The sequence below is a fragment of the Polyodon spathula genome, chromosome 1, assembly GCF_017654505.1.
Source record: "Polyodon spathula isolate WHYD16114869_AA chromosome 1, ASM1765450v1, whole genome shotgun sequence".
Lineage (NCBI taxonomy): Eukaryota > Metazoa > Chordata > Actinopteri > Acipenseriformes > Polyodontidae > Polyodon > Polyodon spathula.
The window spans coordinates 32,833,073-32,851,627 of NC_054534.1; the positions used below are offsets into that span (position 1 = coordinate 32,833,073).

Genomic DNA, 18,555 nt, shown 5'->3' on the forward strand with positions numbered 1-18,555 from the left:
AGGAGCTTTAGGCGAAATGAAGGTTGCATATTTTATTGCAAAGAAGGCGATATTATATATTTAAAAGAAAGAGAGTCCAAAGAAAGGCAAAAGCAGAGTAAAAAATATGGTGGATGTTGTTTATATATATATTATACATATATTTATATATATATATATATATATATATATATATATATATATATATATATATATATATATATATATATATATATATATATCATATATATATATATATATATATATATATATATATATATATATATATATATATATATATATATATATATATATTATATATATATATATATTGTGGAAAAAACATTTCCGCATGGGAAGAGAAACATTTGAGTACCTTGCTGTTCAATTATCTTCATTTTCAAGTCCTCAGACATCTGCTTAGAGGAGCCCATGGTTGTTGAAACCAGGCAGAACAACCATCAGTCTGACAGATTAGAAGGTATGAAGTTACTTCAGAGTAATAGTTCAACTCTGGAATTGGCTTCACTAATTGAAGCCCTAATGAGTGAATCAACCTTTCGGGTGCCCAAACTTTTGCATACATCTGTATATGTGTGTGAATATATATATAATTAAGCTGTTGAACACCACTTTAAAATCTGACTGGTTAAGTAGTACCAAACTAATTCCTGAAAGTAACATTTTCATCTTGTAGCATTTATAAAAAGAAGGAGTGTATATTTTAAACAGTGGTGGTTACGATTTCCATTACATGAGAGTAGATGTTAAAACATCATGCTGATTTGAACTCTGCTCTCGCCAAGATAAACACCTACTAAGATGTAACTTTATAGTAAACTAATGTGATCCATCTGCCTCTCTGTCCATTTGCGTTTCTTTCCATCTGATGATGTAGATATCATTCTGTTTGGTGTTGATGGCTGAAGTGTAATGCTGGCTCCAGGGTTCAGCTTATTTTACCTCTCCAGTGCATCAGCACACACAACGGCTGTGATGCTGGCTCCGGGGATCAACCCAGTGCGGTCTCCCCAGCACATCAGCATGACAACCGTCTGGATTGAGCTAAGTAGGGTACATCTTTGGGGTCTTCAAGCGGGAACCTTCCATCCTCGGTGATTCGTTGACTAGCCACGACCCCTCAAGAGGGCTCAACAGTGATTCTGGTGTCCCAGCATCACCCCCCTCCATCCTCCACTCAGCTCAGCCCAGCTTACTTACCTGTACATCAGCATTGCTTCCTTTCTATTGTGCTTGAGAACCCCATCCAGAATCTTTCCGTCTCAACCACAGCCAGCTGCTGCTCCTTTCTGCTGCTTCAGATAAGTTCTTCTCTGTGCAACACAATTATTGGTCTCTAATCACGACATCTCTGAGAAACCGGGTTGTAGAGTGTGCCACAAATCCTCGACAACCCACCTCCACTGGGTAAACCCGGAATCTCCCTCCTCACTGTTTTCCTTCAGCAGCTAGTTGAGCATACCGAAGTTTCTTCCTCTCGTACGCCTCATCCACAGCATCTTCCCATGGCATTGTTATCTCTACCAGGTGAACAAGGCGTGCTGATCCAGACCACAAGACAATGTCTGGCTAAAGGTTAGTGGTGGCAATCTCAGTTGTTAAAATAAGCCATTGACCAACATCTGTCAGCATTTTCCAGTCTCTAGTAGCTTCCAATTGTCCTGGGTGAGGCTTGGTTTTAACACCATTTCTTGGTGGTTGCTTTCCTGGATGGAGGAATATTGTCTTTTGTGTGTAATGCTTCGATGCAACTGGTGGCAAGTTATTGGTCAGGTTACGTTTGTCTTCCAATGCTAAAGCCAGACATCACAGCACCTGGTCATGGCGCCAAGTAAACTGCTCTTGGCTAAGATCCACCTTACATCCTGTCAAAATGTGCCATAATGTCATAGGTGACGAACACAAAGGACATGAGGGGTCCTCACCAACCCAGAGGTTTAAGTTCTGTGGTGATGGGAGAACATCATATGTTTATCTGATGAGGAAACTGATCCTGCTCTGTTCCATTGTCCATAGGTCTTGCCAACCGATCTTGTATTGTTCCACACTCTCCCTTCTCATCCGATCTCGCTACTTGGCCTGGGAAATGGCCTTTACCAGGTTGATCCTCTCCTCCTGCTTTTGCACCTTGTTGACGATCAGCTTCCTCCGTTGAGATAGGGTTGCCTTGTGCCATGTAGGAGGAGATAAATTGAGACCAACTCGAGTCCTAAGACATCACAACCTTTTAGTTTAATTCTGGAGTCTTTCCAGTGTTGGAGTGGTTTAATTGTGTTGTATTATAGGCTGGGTATGTACTGTAAGATAGAGACCAGATATCATGTCTTTGAAAGCATGTGTGGAAGTAATTTTTATTTTCAATATATTTAGCTTTTGTGTATTTTCTCTGCTACACTATAGTACTGTAGGAAAAAATAAATGTCCCTCACTGGCAATTCAATGCTTACAAACAGTACCAATGGTCTTTCATTTTTTAATTTCAGTAAGTCTTAAGACCTTTTTACAGTTTTGGTTCTGACGTCGCTATAAAATGTCATAGTTTCTCCGGTTATCAGCATGTTTGGCCTTGATCTTCATGAAACCCAACAAAAATATAGTACTCTCTGATTTATAAGATGACATATGCAAATTAATTTTGAGTAGGTCAGTAATCTTTGCATATTTCAGTAAAAGGTTATAATTGTGGTTTCCTGTTAAGAGGCTGCAGATGCTTCCTCCCAAACACATGTATGTGATGGACAGACATGAAAGGGTAACGTAGCTCATTAATGCTCTGATTGTGATCGCTTTGAAATATGGTATAGAAGGGTCCTCCTGAGGCTACAGGATAATGTATGCACTCCCTTATCATCAGTCATGCACCACTGTGAACATTTAATAGATCAAAGCATTCATTACTACATTAACACACCTCAAAATATTGCTTTCCTCAAGAGACATAAATAACAAGCTGGTAAGAAACAGTGCAGTGATCTTTTTGCTAACATTGAAGGCATATGCTGTATATAAGTATATATTTTCAATATATACTACAGTTTTGGTAATATGACATAATATCAGGATTAGTAAGAATATTTGCGATTGTAAATAACTGAAAAAAAAGTGTTTTATTGAAATGAGCCTCTAGACACTGCCTTGTTGAATAGTTACTTGTTCCGCTATTTAATTTGCAGCCAGTGGATTAAAGAACTGTTAGCTCTTGCGATTCGAGACTGTTAAACTCCTTATCCAAAGCTGGATCTACACCTACAGTAATCAGCTTGGTTGAGCAACTAGTTACACACCAAGTTGTTAGCACTGTGGATACAGTTTACACCCAGTTGTGCATAGGTGGTTGAAATACCATGGACAAGAAACGTCCAAAATAATAGAGCTTAATCTGTGAAACTAAATATCCACACAACAAATTGCACTTCCATTTACGGGCTTTATAAACATGTATATTGTATTTTCTAATGTATAAGTCATATTTTTATAAATGTCTGTAAAAGGAATCATGGCTAAGTCCAGGTAATTGATACTCCATGTTTATAGATTTAATGTGTGATTGATCTTGGGAAAACAACATATTGCTAACACAGATTATGTGAACCACTTTTTACATCAAGGCTGTTTACAAGATGTTTGTTATTTTGTGGGTAAATATGAAATACTTTTCACTGCGTTTCAGATGTATTTTTGTTTTATTTTTTGCCAAATCTCTGCACCTGTGTATTAACAAGTCAGCCACTGCTGAACAAATATTTACACTGCTGAACCTTTTTATTGATTTTAAAAATAACTATTTCCAGCGCTTGTCCATTTTATATTAACACTGGTAAGCAGTTTTATTTTTACTTTTGTAAACCAACTTTATTTAATTACTTTTATGTATTTGTTTATTCCTTGGGACACCTGGAGAGCCCTTTTTCAAATCCAACTCTTGAGTGCAAATAGCAAAACAAATTAAAAGGGTAAACACTGTTATTGCTTGAAAAGTTTTGGAGGCAATCCAAGAATTACATAATATTCTTAGGGTAGACTTGATTGTCTTATGCATCAATTAACCAGTTGATGTTTTTTTTTTTTTTTTATGTAGAGAAAGGATAGTAGTCACAGGAAGAGATTGCGTATAGGCATGAGGGTTCCTAATAATGTACAACTATTGGAATTTAATGAAAGTAATAACAAGACATTGACGCTAGAATGACTGGGCCTATTAGAACGCCAGTCAAGTGATATCACAACCCTCCAGTGTCGCTTGAGATTAGATATAATAATAGCGTAAAATAATGTATACCCAGTGACCTTGCTCGAAAACGGTAAATTTGATCATAAAGAACGAAACGTGTAGTGAAGGGTGCATCCATCTTGTCTTTTAAAATACCCCCGCCCCCCATCACAGGGTCAGTCATGTGTAATGAGAGAATTCTAAACTTGGACAATACTGCATTAAAGCACATTCAGACACAATTCTAACATAATGATTAATTTGTTGTTAAATAAAAAAACCAAAAAAAAAAAAAAAAAAAAAAAAAAAAATATAAAAGGAGTGTGTTATTGTTTACGAATTTGGGGAAAAAATTGTCTAACTTCGCACAATTTTCTGTATTCATCAACATACCTCATCATTCCTTGCTCACCACACTTTTGTCGTCCCGTGTGCGTTTAAGAGTTTTTGAGTTCTATTACTGTTGGCATACAAATGCAAATCTGTTTAAAGTGTCCTGATCCTGATGTTTTCTGTAGGCCTCACACATAATTTTCATTCTTTTTTGGAATGATTTAAAGCTATCAGACAACAGTGTCTTAGAATGCTTTTTAAATGTCCAGTCATCGTTCAGACACACTATATCAGTTGTTATTCACTTTTACGTATCTTTACACCAATGTGTTGAACGAAATTAATCCCAGGCCCACACTTTTATCGTAGCAAGTGGTACAGTACGATAATAACACTATACACAAGATAAGCACAGCGCCTCCATAACTTAGATAAAATACACACAGAAACAAGTAATACACATCGGTAGTTTCATCGCTAAAAAGTTAGTTAAGTGTTAGGTGATAATATGGAAAACCTTTACCATTTTTAAAAGTCTTTTATCCATGTCACCAAAACTAAATTACACTCGTGTTGTTTAGGTCATTTTTATTACAATATTTTTTCGTGAGAACGCCCCGCCTTTTGTGTTTTACCCTTCACATTACAATTATGTTACATAAAATTCCGACTTCACCCTAACAGCACCCTGCTGTGTGTGATAACCTTATCTTGTCTAATCATTAAATTGCTGTGGTGTGGAGAAAAGCGATTGGGCATTCCAAATTGGGGGAAAATCAAGGCAAAAAAAGTAAGTTGACACACTAATTAAATGGCAGAAATGGCACTCAGAACAGTAAATAAATAGAGCTTTCTATTCACACTACTCTTTATAATTCATCCTCACCACATTCTTTATTATATGTATTTGTAACGTGAGTGGGTAAGTATGTGGCTCCAATACAGTCGAATCTCTCGGATCATCAATGCAAATTTCCAAATATATGCCTGTCATAGGTGGATACAAGGGTTCAGTACACCCTGGACCTGAACCCCCTGTAAATGTTGTTTTTTTAGCTGATTTATTAAAGCAAAAAATCAAATCCAACTGAATGCAAATAAAAACAAACTATAGATTTCCCAAAAGATTGCTAAAAAACTGAAAGATATTCAGCAAAGCCTTGAACCAGCCAAGAGTGCGTAGGTATATGATCTGCTAGAGACAGTTGTTGAGCACACTGGTTGTATGCTAGTTTTCAAAGATTTATAATTCAGTCTTGGCCATTAATCTACTACACCTCTGCAATATAATGTAGTCATAGTAGTAATAATGTATTGTGTTTGTGTTATCACTTTTATGTCATACAAATTGCATTGTATTTAATGTGCAAAAAAAATTTTTTTTTTTTTTTACATTTGGGGTGTGGCACCTAACTTCTATAATGTGCCTCAATTCTTTGACTCATTCTGTGACTGTCTCTCAAAATTTCAACATCCCAGTAAGGTGTTCATATAGGGAAAGTGTGTCTATTTTGTTTTTTTATTTTTAGTTTTTTTAGCCCACACTGTCTTTTTTTGATGGTTGCATACTTAAAAGTACCAATAAGCATGGATACCAGAAAGCCTCAGGTACACGTCAGGTTTTAAGTTTGTTCACAAGACCCCAGTCTCTTTTTACTATAAATTATTAGATTGAAAATGTGCAGAAAAAAATAGAAAATACGACAATAATGTAGTTATTTTGCAGATAATCCCACAGCATTGAGCACATTTCTGTTTGCAATTAACTTTATTCAGTCTGGGATGTTTTTTTCCGTACTCTCATAGAATTCAAAACTAAAAGATGCTACACAAGCATATAGATCTTAGTAAAGGAAAGATTTGTGTACTATGTGCTATATTTAACTATGTATTATGCATATCAAAGATCAATAAAAGGTTGTTTTTTTTTTAAATACCAAGTTAGAACCTTACAGTAGATTTATCAATATAATTATAACAAGACCTTTCATTGACACAGAGAAAGTAAAATGAGGAGACAAAATGTCAAAGGCACTTAAAAGGTTTAATGGTTAATACCTGTTTATTAAACCGCAAGTTGTAAATGTTTAAAACATCTTAAATAATGTAACCACCAAAAAAAGTTACTCTTCTTACAATGTAAAACACAGAATGCTGAGAATGCTATCAGATATGCGAAAAAGTTTATTTAAACAGCAATAAAAATATCTCCTGAGGTACTCTGATTACTCCTAAATAATGCTAAATAATCCTGGGATTGGCTTTGTTACCATAGTTTGCTATGTTTGTCCAAACAGAATTGTGGCAGGATAGCGTCCGGAATGAGACCGACAAGAAGATGCAGTTTAAACCACTGTTATAGTTTAAAGCGCAAAATAAAAGATTTAAACAAACAATACTAACCACAAACACTAATGTCAGGCTGGGAATTCACCTTTACTAATCATCAGAAAATACAGCACACACAGTGAAACATACAGTGAAACACTCCTCTATTCCCTCTCCCAGATAAAGGATTTCTCCTCCCTTAAATACATGTGGTCACTCCCCAATTAATACTCAATTACCTAACTGGGGAATGGCCACATCTGTAATTGCTATCCCTGACAACTGTACATTCCCACACACATATTGTTTACAACAGGAATAAACAAGAAATAACAAGTCTTGCAAAATGATCCAAGACTAATTAAACTATTTGTTATATTATTCATTGAATAAGTTCCAAGGGCAATCTACATTTGCTTGCTTCTGAGCCATGTCTTATATCAAAGGTGTATTGCATAAATTCTGGATTTGGCCTTAAAGTGACATGTCTATTTCCTTAATCATGAAAAAGACAGTAGTGCAGTTTCCAGAGAAACTATAAGAAACTAATAAGATAATAAATTAAGATATTAAGATATATAAAGATCTTTCTTTCTGTTTTAATTTGCAGTGGCTGACAGTAATTATCATTTCTTGGGCTTTGGCTTGTAACCCAAAGCACTTTAATTTCCTCTCCTTGTATTGCCTTTTTAATAATGCAAATACTGTAGTTTAGCCGTGTTCTTGGGTGCATATTATTTGTTGAGTTAGTATTTAGTATGTCTGTGGTAAATACGCTGCCTTAAAATCTCTAAATATCTTGCAGGATAAAACCAATAGAATACACAAAATGGCTCTGCTTTTAAAGCTGTCCAGTATTGCTGATCAATCAATCAATATTTATTTTATATAGTGCCTTTCATAATAGACCACCTTCACAAAGTGCTTTAAAATATAATGAGGAACATAATACATTAAATGTGAAATACAGGAAATAGTACATTAAATACAAACAGTAAAACACATTGCAAATACTTTAAATAAAGGCATAATACATTAAATACAAGGCTAGGATGTGCATTCTAAACATTGTGGTGCATGTGTCATGCCAAATCATATGAATAAAATGGAGTAAAAAACCTGAAATAACAATTTAGACAACAGCTAATAACAGATGCTTGAAGAGCATTGAAAGCAAGAGAGAACAAGTGGGTCTTGAGAGTTGATTTGAAGCGACACACACCAAAGCTAGAAGAGAGTTCCAGAGAATCGTAGCCATGAAGATAAAAGAGCACTCTCCGAGTGTGGTGCACTTTTGCTTGGGTATAACAAGCAAGCCAGAGTCAGAGGAACTCAGCTTGCATGCAGGGACATAACGGGTCACCAGGTTTGAGAGATACTCTGGACCTGTGTGATGAAGGGCCTTGTAGGCAAGCAGGAGAATTTTGAAAGTAATCCTGAACTGTACACTTGAGTTTTCCCAGGTAGCGTTATGGGTCTGTAACACTAGCGCAACGTACATAAACCAAACAAGGAGACATAAGCCACATTTTTAGTACTATAATAATTGGACAAATGTGTTCTGCTTTTGAAAGCATTCACATTTATTTTAAAAAATGTATTTAACATTCACTGCCATTATATAAATGTAGTACATGGGGTTTGGTTGAAACACCTGCCAACACCTCACATAATGGATCTCTTAAATAGCCTTTTTAGCAATTTAAACCCGAGGTATTAAATTCAGGGCTTTAGCACGAGCCAAGGAAACTCAACTAACACATGGAATTCCTTTCTGCTTTATCCATGGTTGCCAGAACCAATCAACACATCTGACAAAAGTATAACACTCAAACTACAGCATTTTATACTTTAAGACATCAAATGCCTCTGGTCTGGCAAGCAGTAGAGCAAATTATCAATGTACATTGTTTTCATTTCAACCTACAGTATAAAATAAAAAAAAAACATGTGCAACCACTCAGCCTGGTTTAGAGTACTTACAGTTTGTATGAAACAGCATAGGAATATATAAAGATGCAGATTAGACCTTTACCATAACTAGCTAGAAACTAATCTCCATGGTAAATACCAACATGTTTCTGCTCTCTACTAAACAATACCCCTTATGTACATATACTGTATTTATTCCAATGTGCATGCACTGTAACACAAGCCTTGCTCTCAAAATATAGCCATGTAAATCCTACAGTCTTCAAGGTCTGCTGCCTGCCTTGCAAGTTCTTCGTTCATATCTAACAGAACTAATGAGTGAGCAGCTTCAATTTCTGTTGCAACAGTTGTTCAGTTGTTTTTTCCTGTGATTTCTGATTTTACATCTTAATCTGTATGTTATGAAAGTAACATCTCACATTATGTTCAGAATTGTATGTTGCATGTTTGTAAAGCACCTAAGAAGTCTTTAATCAAACAATGTACAAGTGCAGTTTTTAGCATGGCACAGCAGGATCACAAACATTCTATTTGTGTGGCAGTCAAAGGGTTAAGCCTGTCCTGAACTTGAGTTAGTTTGAGACATTATTAGAGAAATACAATACAATCAGCTGTAAATCTAGCTTTGTCAACCCTGGTTTTAAAATCTTTTGGCGAATTTTCAACTTCTCACTTAAAACTATTACATTACTGTTTTTGTCCCTTTAACACTAAACTTCTAACATACCAATGCCATTAAACCTAGTTTTTTTTTTACAACGTATGTGAATATAAGTAAGTGAAATAGGAAAGGGGGATCAAATCGGACAGAATGAATTAATTTCTCATTTATTTTGGATCGTATGAATTGTTTAATTAAGTGTGCCAGGAATGCTTTTTCCTTAAGGTCAAACGGCATTGTGTTTTCTGAGAACGTATTTAAAAAATATTTAAAAAATACTGTGGAAGAGGAGTTTGTAATAGTATATATATACAAGTAATTTCTGTTTAAAAAGTACACCATACCCAGTGTACTTTACCTACAATAAGTACTGTAATCACATAGAGAATTGGCCCTAAATTGGACCTAGTATAAAATGTGTGTGATAATCTTAAAATAAGTAATTGATGTGATACATCTACATTAAATGAAGTCATTATCTCATCACATCTACCATAAAGTCACATTGTTTAATTTGACTAGAAGAGGCTTCCTTAGAATATTTTTTTTCTCTTGATGTAACCAGCTGAAAGTAACATTTCTCAAGCATTTTCCCCTAAGTTGCTCAAATTAAGAGCTTTTGTTGCTTGAACTTTGCACACATATTTTTCTATTGTAGGAAAGAGCGAACACATGCTGTATTTCTAGGTTTCTCTGTAGGTGGTCAAAATGTGTTATTATTAGTTGTTAACTGCGTGTACAAAGTAAATCTACAACATATGATGGACCAGAACTAATATTAATTGAATTTGTGTGTATGTGTGTGTTTATATATATATATATATTATATATATATATATATATATATATATATATATATATATATATATATCTAGCTCTTTCTACTGTAAACCCGGCTCACTCTCCGCCGTTCGTTTGCCCCTCTAAAATTAGACCCAGGACACAGGAACTTGAGTTTTCGCGCAATGTTTAACAATACAAAATTATAAACAAACAAAAACGTAGCTCTTTTCAGTCACTTTTCGAGCACTAACTAAACACAAACTGGAACCTATGCTAATAACCGGACAGGTAAGCTGTTTATCGGCTTTACACAATACCTTTTTCATACAGCAGCAGTCTTGAGCAGACTGCTTGCTCTCTTTATATTCCCTGCACCTGGCTCTAATGTACAATGGTAGCCAGGTGCAGGGGATAATTAACTAATAAATCATAATTAAACAATTAAACAAATAAATAAACAAGTACACATTTAAACAAATACATGAGAGCGGAGTAGGGCAAAAGGGGCAGAGCTGTGGCAGATAGTGCAGACTCCTAGGCTCCAGGTCTAGCGCAGGTTGGTCCAGGCAGACTGTCAGGGTGTCCCGGAACAAGAGGCAAGGGACCATAGTGAGCAGCACTGGACAAGATCGCAGGGGTGGTGTCGGGGCTGTGGTAGAGGTGGGCTCCTCCCCTCCTCCCCCTTCTCTGTAGCCAGTGGTGGTACCTCTTGCTCCTTCGCCTGTATCTCTCGCTCCACTGACTGCTCATCCTGCTCCTCTGCAGCCAACTACTCCACCTTTTCTGAGGCTGGAGACAGCGGAGCTTCCCTTGCCTGCTCCCATTTTCGGTCGGTTCCCACTGTGGCAGCCCTCGTTCCTGCCTCCACTTCTTACTCTGCTCCACTTGAGCAGTGGTGTTGATGGTCTTTTTAGGGGCACCCACACTCTCTGCCACCATATGTAAACCGGGCTTCACTCTACTGTTCGTTGTCCCTTTAAAATTAGACCCAGGACAAAGGAACTTGAGTTTTCGCACTTACGCACAATTTTTAATAATACAAAATAAATAAACAAACAAAAATCTGCTCTTTTTGAGCACTAACTAAACACAAACTGGAACCAAAACTAATAACTGGAAAGGTAAGCTGTTTACTGGTTTGACAAAACAAAACACACAGGTTTACAAAAACACGTTTCACAAAAAAGGCTTTACACAGTGCAATCGGGCTCCTTCACAAAGCAGCAGCCTTGAGCAGACTGCTTGCTCTTTTTCTGCAGACCTGATTCAACAGCAGGGTTTTTCAGCCCACATTGAACTACAACCGCCTATTGACAGTGTCCCACCACTTTCTAAAGGCAGTCTCTTGGTGGAAGCAGCCTACCCATCAACATCTAGGCATAGCACTGGGCAGCGTCACCAGAAGGGAGGTCGTCACCACGGACGCATCCAGCCTGAGCTGGGGCACTGTAATGGCCGAGGTGGGCAAGGTGTGTGGAACACCACATAGCAGGGTCTCTACATCAATGTTTTAGAGCAGCAGCCAGTTTACCTGGCCTTGCAGAATGTTTTGCAAGAGGTTCAAGGTAGACATGTACTTCTCCATACAGACAACACAACACTGGTGGCGTACATCAACCACCAGGGCCGGTGTCCAGTTGCCCAGTCTTCATCGTGCGTCCCACAAGCTTTTGCTGTGGGTACACGAGAAACTCCTCTCAATGCGGGCTGTGCATCTGCCCAGGGTGATGAACTGGGCGGCAGACCTCCTCTCAAGGTGGTGAACCTCATCTGGGAGAGGTTCGGTAGAGCAGAGATAGACCTCTTTGCCTCCCAGGAATCAACCCACTTCTCCATGATAAGAGGCGGGACCCACTGGGAAAAGATGCCTAGGCACATCAGTGGCCGAGGCGTCTGTTGTACGCCTTCCCACCGCTCGCCCTGCTCCTGCTGTGTGTAGAGAAAATCAGGCAGGACCTGGCCAAGGTGCTCCTAGTAGCCCCATTTTGTCCCTGATGCAGCTTCTGAGAGGCTAGCTGTGGAGACTGCCAGTGTGCCTCAACCTGCTAAGTCAGCCACAGGGGACATTATGGATGTGGTGCTTAATGCAGTTATGAAGCCTCCATTTGAGCCCCTGCATTCACCTAAGCTGAAATTTTTGTTATTTAAATTGGCTTGAGCCCTGTCTAAGCAGCGGCTGTCCAAGTGGATAGCACACACGGTCAGGACTGCCTATGAACTGGCTAACTTGCCCCCTCCAGAAAATCTCACTGCCCATTCCACCAATGGTGTGGGCTACTCCCCATACCTTTACTAGGTTCTACATAGTGAAATGTGGTGGATCCTCAAAACCCTGGTGGGGGTTTACTGAAGGATTTCTGTAAGTACTCCAGAAGAAGTTACTGTATGGAATAGTTGTGCTGTTGGTAAAGATTACCAATTGCTTTCTGTACAGGGAAACCGCCTAGCTGTCCTGCCCTAGATAGGGACTGGGGGTTAGTTAGCACTCCTTGTTGGAGTAGGTTTTTTTGTTTGTTATTTTTGTTTTGCCACTATACGTAATAAACACACGCTACGGCGTTTCACTGCAACTCCACAGTACTTTTGATACCTTGGGGGTTACAGGCTCGGTCAGCAGCTTTGCTATACCATTTTCAGGATTCAGGTCTTTTAGGAGGTAAATACCCATTTGTTAATGGTTACATTTCTATTTCAGGGAACCAGGGTTATGATAATAACCTAACATTATGCACATTACCTTTTTTTTATATATAGTTTCTATAACTGGGAAACACAAGTTTCTACATCAAATCCCAGCCCAAACTACCAGGTCATTGCTGAGAATTTGTCTGGACTGCTTTTCAAGAACAAGCGGGACAGGAAAATACTAAATGTGGATCCAAAGGTAAAACAAATGTTCTTAATGTGCTACAATTGCCATGACTGATATTTTTCCTTCACTGAAGCATGTTTCACTTGAGGTTTACTGCATAATCTGTTTTCTTTTTTTGTACAAATGAAAACAAATAGTTCTGGGATGCCCTTATTGAGAACACCTGTTTGTTCCCATTGCTCATCCTTGTTCCTATTACTATGTGGTCAGGATTTCCCAGCCCTTGCTATTTAGTTCTGCATGTCTACTCCTGTGTTTCAAAATCTATTATTCTCTATTTATTTACATATATATTATTGCAGTAAACATTTCCCTTCTTAGCCACTTCTGAAAATGTAATTTCTGAAGCAAGGTGAATTTAGAAATGAACACCTTCTTCAACTGTTACAACTGTGAGTTTCAGCTACAAACCCCTTGTGGGCTGGTTGAAAACTATATAACTTCAGAGATTCAGCTTTTAGAAGCGTTTGAAAAAAGGCATTTTTGTTTTTTGATAGTATAGAAAAACAGGGAATGATAAAGAACGCACATAACAGGATATTAAGTAGATAATATGTTATTGGTAAATCTTCTGAAAAAGTGGATGATATAAAACAATATATGGCAGTTCTGTACCCTTACTGTAAGTAGTTATGGTAACAAGTTGTTCTAAAATGAATCCTCTGCTGGCAAAAATATATTTTGCTTGTGTTTTTTTTTGGAAAACAGAGAGCTGTATACGGAATGTGGTAAACACACCCGTACTATGTTTCACATTAAAAACAAAGGGCATGAAGCCAGGCAGTAAATTGGCTGGTGTACAGACCAGATCTCATGCTGATGGTTCTTTTGATGTGACTGCCATTGAACAGGGTTGCATAGGAATAGCAACCATAGAAATGATTAAATATACACATAATGTTTTTAAATACATCACAGAAAGTAATATGACACTTGTATTTGTTATAATATTTCTTGTGAAGGTAGGGAGAATAGAAATGTTGGCATACAGGTAAAGATATAATAAAATCAGCTGCAGTTACTTTTTTAAGTGGTGAAGATGACTCTATGCCTTAGCCCCAGAGTAAAACTAGCATGTCCATACATAGAGAGGGAATGGGGTTTAGTCCTTGGAAAATGTTTATTTTAGAGTGCAAATTTATTGCAGCACTAATTTTTATTCTATAATGCCCTGTGGGCACTAAGCAATTGTGGGCAGATCAATAGGCATAAGGGAATTTTAAATGTATGTGTTGTGGGCAAGGACACTGCATTAGATCATAAACAGTCTAAGTAACAGTGAACTAGAACTCATTGTAAAACCATGGTTTTGGGTGGCTGGTGGGGCGGGTCTAGGAGATGGAAGCAAACTAAATGAGCTCCCGCTAAGTTTTTTCCAATTGATTTATTCCGGGTTAAGACAAGCTTAAATAATTGAATCTATTCAGTCTGAACAAAGAAGACTATGTGGTGATCTGACTCAAGCATTCAAAATTCTAAAATTGTATTGACAATGTCGACCTAAGTGACTTTTTCAACCTGAAAAATGAAACAAGGACCAGGGGTCACAAATGGAGATTAGACAAAGGGGCATTCAGAACAGAAAATAGGAGGCACTTTTTTACACAGAGAATTGTGAGGGTCTGGAACCAACTCCCCAGTAATGTTGTTGAAGCTGTCACCCTGGGATCCTTCAAAAAGCTGCTTGATGAGATTTTGGATCAATAAGCTACTAACGAGCAAGGTGGGCCGAACGGCCTTGTCTCCTTTGCTAACTCTCCTATGTTATTATATATTTTGGGATTGCTCTAAGATACAGCCATCCTGGATTAAAATCCAGCAAATACAAAAAAAAATACTCAAATCACTATTCCTCTGGACCCCTTGTATTTACTGCTCAGCCTTGCCTCTCCTAATACTCTAAACTTAAACACTAATAAACTGATTGGTTACCTCTTGGCTGCAGCAAGAAAATGCATAACAAAATGCTGGAGATCTGACCAGGTGCCCTCAACAGCCATGTGTCTGGGACTTTGTGGGGAATTAGCCGATATAGAAAAATTACAGCCATACTATAAAATCACCAGAAAAAATAATAATCTCTCTGTGTGGTCACAATTTTTACATTGTGAAACAATACACTCTGAATTATTTTGTTTGAACCAAGATATAATTTATACTGGATACCTATGTATATGCTATGTCATAACTTCAGAAATGTACTTAGTTAATGTCAAAACTTTTATACTGATGTACTGTGTTGCTTGTAAACAAATACAAAGTTTAAAAAAACAAACAATAAAACCATGGTTTTGGAGGTTAACATGTATGCCCATATAGTACTATAAATCAGATCCTGCTGCTCTCAACATTTTTGAGGCTACATCTATCTATCTCTCTCTCTCTCTCTCTCTCTCTCTCGTGGAGGATTGTGGGAAGGGCTTGCAGAGAGGTGGAACGCCGGTGCGGTAGGACCGGGAAATTTAAAACTTTATTTATTTATCTATTATTTATTTATTTATTTATTTATTTATTTGTTTGATAGTTACTTTATTTGTTTATTTTTGTGTGTTTGTTTGTTCGTAGGTTAGTGGTGTGTGTGTGTGTGTTTGTTTGTTTGGAGGGTGTTTGGAGATCCCGTTATGGGGTCTCGTTCAGGAGGGCTGGGGGCTCTCACCCGCCGACACGGGGTCCGTTGCCTGCCTGACCCCGGGGTTTCGGTGGAGGAGTGCCTGCTGGCAGTAGGAGAGGTGGTGGGGTTTGAAAATATTATGTCGGCGTCAAGAATGAATAAAGCGCTAGTAATATTTTTAGTGGAGGTGTCTCTGGTACACAAGCTGGTAGAGGAAGGATTTACAGTGAAAGGTGAATTTGTTCAGGTTTCCCCTCTAGTAACCCCGGTTACGAAAGTTATTATTTCTAACGTGCCTCCGTTTTTAAAAAATGAGCAATTAGAAAAGAATTTAGCTCGTTTTGGTAAACTGGTGTCCCCGATTAAGGGAATCCCGCTGGGGTGCAAAAATAACAGTGTTAGGCACGTCATGTCGTTTAGAAGGCAGGCGTTTGTCTTACTAAATGATCCTAACCAAGTCATTAATGTTGCCTGGAATTTTAACGTGGAAGGGATGAATTGTGTAGTTTTTGTCAGTTCCGAAACGATGAGATGTTTTTACTGTGGAGAACAGGGACACCAGAGAAAAGCCTGCCCGAGAAAGGAGGCTAGAGCGGAGACAGGGCAGGATCAGGGCGATGCGGCGGGGAGGAAGTCGGGGGTGTTGGGGGTGAGCGGGAGGAAGAGTCGGCTCCCCCAGCGCAGCCGCAGAGCGAGCCCGTGCTAACCGAGGAGTGGGCGATCCAGAAGGAAACCGGAGCAGAACCACCAACACCACGGCCTCGCACAAAGAGACCCAGCCGCAGCCTGTCACTGACGGGTTCGGAGGATAATACAGCTACTACTGAGAATGGTGAAGAATCATTCAAGGTAGTAGCGAAAAAGACACGAATTCAGCGGAAGGCTGCAGAGCTGCCGGATGGCAGAGCGCAGCCAGTGCAGAACTCCGAACCCGTGCAGACAGGGAGACTGCGGGCTCCAGGCGGGGCGTCAGTCCCTCCCAACGCGGAGGAAGAGAGCACAGCGCAGGGTGAGCCAGGCGCGGTGCAAGACTCTCCGCTAGCTGAATCTCAGCCGCCTGAAATGGTGCCGGCTGTAGCAGAGACCGGTGTCGGGGAGTCGGAGGGAGCTGCGGAGGAACGGATTCTCGGGGGCGAGCGAGAGGACAGCGCGGATGAGATGGAGGGGGAGCTCTCTGACTCCTCGCTTATCTCAGACATCCCTGATAGCCAACCCGTCAGTAAGAAAAAGTTATACACACTTGAGCAGGTAAATGATTTTATGATAGAAACAAAAGGGAAAAGGGGAGTAGAAATAGAGAGTTTTTTCCCTGATCTAAGGTTATTTCTCCACTCCGCTCACGTTATAACAAGGAAAGCCACAATAGAAGAATTTGATCAGCCAAAACGTTATAGATTAAAAAAAATTGTTCAGAAAATTAAAAAGGATCTTAAAAGTGGTTCAAAATCTCTTGTTTAAAAATGGCTGTGTTTTATGAAACTTCTTTTATTACTTGTTTTAGTGTGTTAGTTTTTTTAGCTATGATGGAAAGGTGCGTTTTTGTTTCTTTTAATCTAAACGGCTGCAGACAGTCTTTTAAGAGGGCGCAGCTAGTCGGGTTTTTAGAGCAGAAGCAGGCGGGGGTGGTGTTTCTGCAGGAAACGCACTCGGATCAGGAGAATGAGGAGGCGTGGCGAGCGGAGTGGAAGGGGCTGTGCGTGATGAGTCACGGCGCTAGTACCAGTGCAGGAGTAGCCGTGCTTTTTAAACCCAGCCTGGGGGCAGTTTTACTAGATATAGATGAAATCGAGAAAGGGAGGATTTTAAAAGTAAGAGCTAGGCTGGGCAGTACAGTGTATGTTTTTATTAATATTTATGCCCCCAATAGAGGGGGGGAACGAATTTTATTTTTTAAGAAATTAAAGCAAGCTCTTTTTAATATTAATAATAATGATGTGGTGGTAGTAGGAGGAGATTTTAATTGTACTGTTAATTTTAATATTGATAGAAATAATGATGAACCACACCCTCAGTCCTCCAGAGAGTTGGCTGCATTGTTAGAGTCCAGTGACCTGGTTGACATATGGAGATGCCTGCACCCCAGTTCAAGACAATACACCTGGTCTCAGTATCACACAGACTGTGTATATAGAGCAAGACTAGACCGGTTTTATACTTCTAAAAACGATTTAAATAAATTTATCAAAGCAAGAATCATCCCCAGTAGTCTCTCTGACCACCACTGTCTATTAATTACAGTAATAATTCAATCAGAACCCCACAGAGCATCTTACTGGCATTTCAATGTAAAATTATTACAAGATGTAAAATTTAAGCAACAATTCAAACTTTTTTGGATAATTTGGAAAAAAGAAAAAGCACAATATAAAGATTTAAGACAGTGGTGGGACATTGGCAAAATACAAATTAAATGTTTTTGTCAACAATATACTATAAATGCAACCAGGTCACTGAACACAGCCGTGAGAGAACTGGAGTCCAAAATCCTCCTCCTAGAGGAAAGTTTAAATTCAGAATTTAAAGAACAGACCCTGGAGAACCTAAAGGAGCAGAAAATCGCGCTGGGGAGCTTGCTGAAGGAAAGAGTGAAGGGGGCGATTGTGCGTTCCAGATTCATGGAGTTGAGAGACATGGATGCCCCCACTAGTTTCTTCTTCAACCTGGAGAGGAAGAGAGCGGACAGTAGACAGCTGTGTTGTATCAGGACTCCTGGTGGGAAAGAACTGCACACCCGGGAGGAAATCAGCAGAGAGGCGGTGCGTTTTTACAAGGAACTTTATAATAAAGAAATGTGCAACATAGAGGACACTGAGCGGCTGCTCCAG

General features: G+C 38.8%; 1 protein-coding gene across 1 annotated transcript in view; it reads left to right on the top strand.

Annotated features, from left to right (window-relative positions):
• Nucleotides 1-18,555, top strand: part of LOC121317459 (cilia- and flagella-associated protein 299) — a 172,911-nt gene that overhangs the window by 150,358 nt on the left and 3,998 nt on the right. The window contains exon 5 of the mRNA XM_041253415.1: nt 13,002-13,131. Coding sequence (XP_041109349.1) covers nt 13,002-13,131 — 130 coding nt within the window. The remainder of the gene's footprint in view (nt 1-13,001; nt 13,132-18,555) is intronic.